The sequence below is a fragment of the Pollachius pollachius genome (genome assembly GCF_949987615.1).
Source record: "Pollachius pollachius genome assembly, chromosome: 19".
Lineage (NCBI taxonomy): Eukaryota > Metazoa > Chordata > Actinopteri > Gadiformes > Gadidae > Pollachius > Pollachius pollachius.
Genome location: NC_136952.1, coordinates 8,096,659 through 8,103,509, shown reverse-complemented (window position 1 = coordinate 8,103,509; position 6,851 = coordinate 8,096,659). Strand labels below are relative to the sequence as shown.

Genomic DNA, 6,851 nt, shown 5'->3' with positions numbered 1-6,851 from the left:
GACCGATTGGCGCGCTGTGGACGGACCAAACGGGGGATTAACGCTTCCAAGCACGAACGCCGCGTTTTTCTCATTCCTCATTCCGCTCTGGTCTTCGGCTCTCATCTGCCCTTCCCTCCTGTCTTTGACTCCCTAACGCCCCCGTCCCCCTCCCCCACACAACCCCATGTCCCTCCCCACACCCCCCTATTCCCAAGAGACGTTCCACAACCCCCCCTGCCTCCCCCTTCCTTAGTACACCTCCTTCCTGTTCCTTCACATCCTCCTTCTGTTTCTTTGCCTTCTACCTCCCCCTCCTCCTCCAACCCTCTCAGCTCCTTCTTCCATCCTGTTTCCCACTGGGTCCGATCCCATCTTCCCATCAACTCTCGGCCTGCCTCTCCCTGTCTCACCTGCTCTCTCTCTCTCTCTCTCTCTCTCTCTCTCTCTCGCCCCTCACCCCCATCACTTCCCCATGGACAGGTTGCGAGCTGTATGCGTTCTGCGGCGCTCTGTTTGGCATCTGCAGCATGATCACCCTGATGGCCATTGCCGTGGACCGCTACGTGGTCATCACCCGGCCCCTGGCCTCCCTGGGGGTCATGTCTCGACTGAGTACCCCCCGTAGGTGGGATAAGGGGATGGAGTTGGTAGTGCATGTTTATTTATGTAGCTGTCTGCGTATACAAGGCCATTCATAATGGTTTACCAAGGATGAGGGGAAATGTCAAAACATTACTGTAAGAGGGCAATCGTTAAAGATAATGGAGAAAAAAAAAAGGAGAAACCATACATAGAAGTATCTGATTAATATTGAACACTGTACTCTGAATAAAAAGCTGAAGCAAATAGACTTGTTTTGAGCCCTTGGTAACCCCATGTGGTTGAGTGGAGAATGCACGAAGGGGTTTGGATATGAGGGTGCCAGAGTATTTGCTGATGTCACTTGAGTTTACCAAATAAACCAGAACACCTGCAATAAAGCAGCCTGGCAAGGGTTCAAATGGGTTTACACTGCTGCCGTGCACATGAATGATAGAGGACAGACCATTCCTGCACCCACTGATCCTCTCTGCGTCCTGTCTGGAGATCGACCAATGTGTGCGTGTGTGTGTGTGTGTGGTGTGTGTGTGTGTGTGTGTGTGTGTGTGTGTGTGTGTTTGTGCATGTGCGTGTGTGCTCGTGTGTGTGTGTGTGTGCACGCGCGTGTGTGTGCTTGTGTGTGTGTGTGTGTGTGTGTGTGTGTTTGTGTGTGTGTTGGTGTGCACGCATGTGTTTGTGAATGTTTGTGTGCAGGATGTTTTAAAGTGACTTATGCTTTCCTTTCGTGTTTTAAACAAAGGGGTGGGAAGGTGCTTGCCTGTGCCTGTTGTCACGGCAACCTTGACGAAACTGACCTGAAGTTGTAATAATGCTGACATTTAGGAACTGTGTAGTGTGAATGTGTGTTTGTGTTTGTGTGCGCCAGTGTGGCATGTATGAGTGTGTGGCGTTTGTGAGTGTGCGTCAGTGTGTCGATTTGTGAGTGTGTGTGTGCGTGTGTGTGTGTTTGTGTGTGATGCAATGCGATTAGAAAGAACAAATCTGTGTGTGTATGACTGTGTGTGTTTTTTTTCTGTGATTGCTTGCAGCAGTGGGTGCCTTGCAATGTGAAAGTATTCATCACCGTTATGCAAAACATATGAACACAGATCATTGATGATATGCATCCTGATAGCTGCTCACATAATCACAAGCCCATACCGTTCCTGAGGCTAAATATATGATATATGATCTATGATTACATTCGGCGCTTGGAGTCTGCAATAGGATTAATTAGTAGCCGTTGATTATTCACTGATAGATTTTGGGTCCGAAGACTTCATAGCAGCCTAAAGCTGGTTTCACCCCGCCGCGCGGCAACTCGCCGCCTCTATTCATTTCAATGAGGGAAGGGCGGCAGAGGGGAGGCGGTTACAAAAGCGGCTGTTGGACCAGGAAGTGGTTGCCGCCCACGTGAACGTGCACAGATTTTGCCCTACCGCTCAGCTTTCCCCGTGTTCAACCTTTCGGCGGCGACAGCAGCAGCAGCTGCTTTTGAAAACTCCTGGCTCTTCACGCCGCCGCGCTGAGCCCTCCTGCAGCGAGGCGTTTACCAGGACGGTTATCAGGGCGGTTACCAGGACGGTTATCAGAGCGGTTACCAGGACGGTTATCAGGGCGGTTACCAGGACGGTTATCAGAGCGGTTGCCGCGCGGCGGTGTGCTAGCAGCTTTACTGTATAAAATGACAATGTTTGCAGTATCTGGCCAATTCTTTTTAAATATCTTGAATTGGTTGATGTATGATTGCATAACTACCCTTTACACAATTAAAACAAATTATACTTAGTTGATTAATAATTATTCTGATTATTAATATTACTCAGTTCAATCATGTGAAACTGGAATCACTGAAACTGTACAGAGGACTACTGCTTGGTGTTCAGTATAGCTTGGATAGGTCCTTTAAGTTCAAATCAAAACAAATCAAATCAAACTTTATTTATATAGCACATTTCTCACAAGGAATGCGACACAATGTGCATTACAGACAGCAAAAAGGAGTAGTACAGTGAGTCACACAAGAAAACACAATAAAACACATTATAAAGCAACACATAGAAAACATTAAAGGCGAGATTGAAAAAATTTGTTTTAAGATTTGTTTTTTATTATTTGTTCCTCAGTCTGGGGGCATAATAGCTGAAGTTAACCTCCTATGTGTGTGTGTGTGTGTGTGTGTGTGTGTGTGTGTGTGTGTGTGTGTGTGTGTGTGTGTGTGTGTGTATCTTTGTGTGTATGTGTGTGTGTATGTGTGTGTGCGTGTGTGTGTGTGTGTATCTTTGTGTGTATGCGTGTGTGTATGCGTGTGTGCGTATGTGCGTGTGTGTGTGTGTGTGTGTGTGTGTATGCGTGTGTGTATGCGTGTGTGTGTGTGTGTGTGTGTGTGTGTGTGTGTGTGTGTGTGTGTGCTTTCCGCAGGTGCCTATGTGCCAGAGGGCCTGTTGACGTCTTGCTCGTGGGACTACATGACGTTCACGCCCTCTGTGCGCTCGTACACTATGCTGCTCTTCACCTTTGTCTTCTTCATCCCCCTCTTCATCATCATCTTCTGCTACAGCTGCATTTTCAGAGCCATCCGACACACTACGCGGTATGCATACACACACACACACACACACACACACCCATACATACATACATGCATGCAGTGTTGGGAAGGATACTTTTAAAATGTATCCAGTTACAGACTACAGAATAGTGCCCAAAAATGTAATATGTAACGTATTCCGTTTCATCACTCAATCTGAGTATTGTATTCTGAATACTTGGATTACTTCCACATTGAATTGCATTTTATAAGTGTAGGAATGCGGCATCAAATCCTGCTTACTAAACAGGCCTATTCTGGTGTGTTCTTCTGTTCAAACTGGCTGAATGTGTTACGACCAAGTCTCCCTTAAAGTGCACTATTTTATATAATTTGCTGTAGTGGAACAAAGACTATAAGGGTATGTTCATGTGAAAGATATCTGCTATTACATCTAACATTTTTTTCACTGAGCTAAGTGCATAGGTGTTGCCTATAAAATCGCCTTAATATATATATATATATAGAGAGAGAGAGAGAGAGAGAGAGAGAGAGAGAGAGAGAGAGAGAGAGAGAGAGAGAGAGAGAGGGAGAGAGAGAGAAGATCGTTCAATCGTTGGACAAAAGATCTGGGGCGGGGTAAAGATAAAAATGTTTTGGAAAGCGTCTGTGAAAGTAGGCAAAATAATCATGGATATCCAGCGGGGTGCACTTGTTGTGATATTGATTTGTTTTATACAGTAGTGGACCGGTCGAACTCCTTCTCCCTCATCCTGGTGCTGAATGTGTAAAATGCATCGGCATTTTTGTGTGTTTTCCAGCATACGTTTTATGTGGGTGTCTGTCCAAATTCCCAGACGGTCCGACAATTTGAGTTTGAGTGAGTCGAGTTACCGCTAATCAAACAATAATTCCCATAATGCGCGCGGCTGAGCGGGTGGCTGTTACGTCCAGAGAGGCGTATGCTTTGTAGAACTGGATCGGGCCGAGGTGCGTTCGCTTTCACATCTCAAGCGAACCGTACCCAGGGTTCGTTTGGAAACGCACCGAGACCAACAATTGCCCTCTTCAGGGAGGTCTCGGTCGAAGTGAGGTGGTTGCATTCACACCAACGCAAATGGGACCAAACCCGTTTAGTGCGCACTAAATGCTGTTGGTGTGAAAGCACGAGTAAACTGCTGAAACAGAAGTATCGTCATGTAATCCATTGATTTCAACAATGTAACTGTATTCTAAATACCAACTATTTAAATTCTAACTGTAAAGGTATGGCCACACTGAACGCGTTACGTGCGTAATATTACGCGCGTAACGCGCTGCTTTAGCGCGTGTAACGCATCTACGCGCCTAAACCAATGGTTCCCTATGCAAAAATGCCGACTTTCAACGCCTCTGACATGCGTAACGCGTGCAGTGTGGCCGTACACACACACACACACACACACACACACACACACACACACACACACACACACACACATACATACATACACATGCAAGGATACATCCCAGAACAAACATATCTATATATTCATTCCTGTACCATGCGATAAAAGATCTTGAATTTCATATTTACACACTCAAACGTAGGCGCAAACACGAGGTGAAACGTTGTGTGTTGAGTTATCACAAGGCATTTGTATTTGCAGCGCTGTCACATATCTTGTGCGCATGAAGAATGTGCAAGAATGACTTTGTAAGGTATGCATGTGATGCGCCCCAAGGGAATATTGAATCAGTTCAAAGTTGTTCATACAGGTATTTTGTTCACATTGCAACGGTTCTGAAATACTTTGAGGAACCCCCCCCTTTGCTTTGTCGCTTTGTATTGGTCGATGGACAAGGATATATGAGCTTAGAGCGTGAATTGACAAGAATTCCATCAAACATTGTCAAGGATGAATGTAGTTACTCGCCTCCACAGTTGTTTTGCTGTGGAGAACTCAGTGAACTCTCATCCGGTTTCCAAACCGCAGTTTGAAGTGAGATTCAAAAAGCTTGTGTAAACGAGTCAATTTTCAATCAATATAGCTTTTCAATGGCAGTGCCAGACCAAGAGTCTGCCCGTCCAACCCATTACCCCAATGTTAAACCTGTAATGCCATGCAAGGCTGTTGCTGAACTGACATAACAGCAGCATAGAGACCAATTCATATTATCATGGACAATGTCCTCTTATAGATCCCTTTCATGGACAATGTATGTCATGGCTGCTTTCCCCGACAGATGAAACAAGCTGTCTCCATACCATGTCAATGCATATGATTCTGGTGTTAATCAGTGTGCATTAATGCAAACGACCCAAATAAATGTGCTGATTATTATCCTTTGTTGAGCAAGTACTCGCCATCCTGCCTCTGATGCCCAATTAGTCTCTCCCCTACAATAAGTACCCCGGCTGAGCAAGTTCCCAAAAGGCTTACACAGCACATTGATTTAAGAAATAGGTTTATATTGTTACAAGCGATTAGCCCTAATTGCTGTTGATATAATTCATCTTTGTACCTTGTGTTCTCCCTTTCGGTTGCTTTGTGTGGAACGAAATACAGAACGCAAATAACCGCTGTAGTGTGGCTTTGTTTAGCTCTGTTTTGTATACTTGCATGTTATGATGTGCCTCTATATGGGCCATCATGTGTGATCATTGAGGGTGTGTGTGTGTGTGTGTGTGTGTATGTGTGTGTGTGTGTGTGTGTGTGCTCAAACACACAAACACACATTCAACCCATTCAACATATATTTAAAAATCTCACCCTCATTTTCCAATGATACCAAGATCACGCCATAGAAAACAAAATAAGGAATTAAATAAATAAACCAAGCGGAGAAAACAGAACAAACAAAATCAGTGATAACAATTACAGACAGATATGGTACGGTTACATAAGTACGTTCCTGAGGTGTGCACACGGTATGTGTGTACATTTGAAGGGGACGGTGCAGTATATTGGATGAGCCCGCTGCACGGACACTAAAAACTGGCCCTTTCCGGCCCCGAGGTACCAGAAGCATTGGAGCGAGTTTAACATGAACCAAAGATCCAGAGCAACATGTTATATAAGACAGCAGAATCAAACACGGGCATTATAAATAAACAAACAGTAAGGGTAAACAAATTAAACTTTAATGCTTATTAATTGATGAGCATTGTTATGTAGCATCCCTCCCTAACCCTATTAAATAATTTAGACATTAATACCTCAGTTGACATTATCACCATTAATCAGTGCGTGTGTGGGTGCGTGCGTGTTTGTGTGTGCGTGTGTTTTTGTGTGTGTGCGTGTGTTTTTGTGTGTGTGTGTGTGTGTGTGTGTGTGTGTGTGTGTGTGTGTGTGTGTGTGTGTGTGTGCGCGCACTCGCAGGGCTGTATGCAAGATCAACGGGGTTGGAGCCAGGGACTCCATCAAGAGGATGCATAAGATGAAGGGTGAATGGAAAATGGCCAAGATCGCTCTGATCGTCATCATGCTCTACGTCATCTCCTGGGCACCCTACTCCTGCGTGGCCCTCACCGCCTTCGCAGGGTACAGCGCTGCCACATGTGTGTGTGTCTCTGTGTATTTCTGTGCACGTCTGCGCCTTCTGCATGCGTGTGTGAGTGCATGCCTTGAAGACTCCCTCAGAAGCATTCACTCGATGTGCCAGGCGCAATCCACTACAGGCTGGATCAGTGTTTCAAGAGTAGGGGCACGTGAACCCTGGGGGTACTTTGAAGGATTACAGGGGGTAGTACAATTCATAAAATGTGTAGTTTTTGTTT

General features: G+C 45.4%; 1 protein-coding gene across 1 annotated transcript in view; it reads left to right on the top strand.

Moving 5' to 3' along the window:
* The window catches only part of LOC307090233 (melanopsin-A-like), a gene marked incomplete at both ends in the record, with an annotated part of 14,967 nt that overhangs the window by 2,653 nt on the left and 5,463 nt on the right, over positions 1-6,851 (top strand). The window contains 3 exons of the mRNA XM_079756807.1: positions 463-648; positions 2,983-3,154; positions 6,454-6,615. Of these exons, the coding sequence (XP_079612933.1) occupies positions 463-648; positions 2,983-3,154; positions 6,454-6,615 (520 nt within the window). The remainder of the gene's footprint in view (positions 1-462; positions 649-2,982; positions 3,155-6,453; positions 6,616-6,851) is intronic.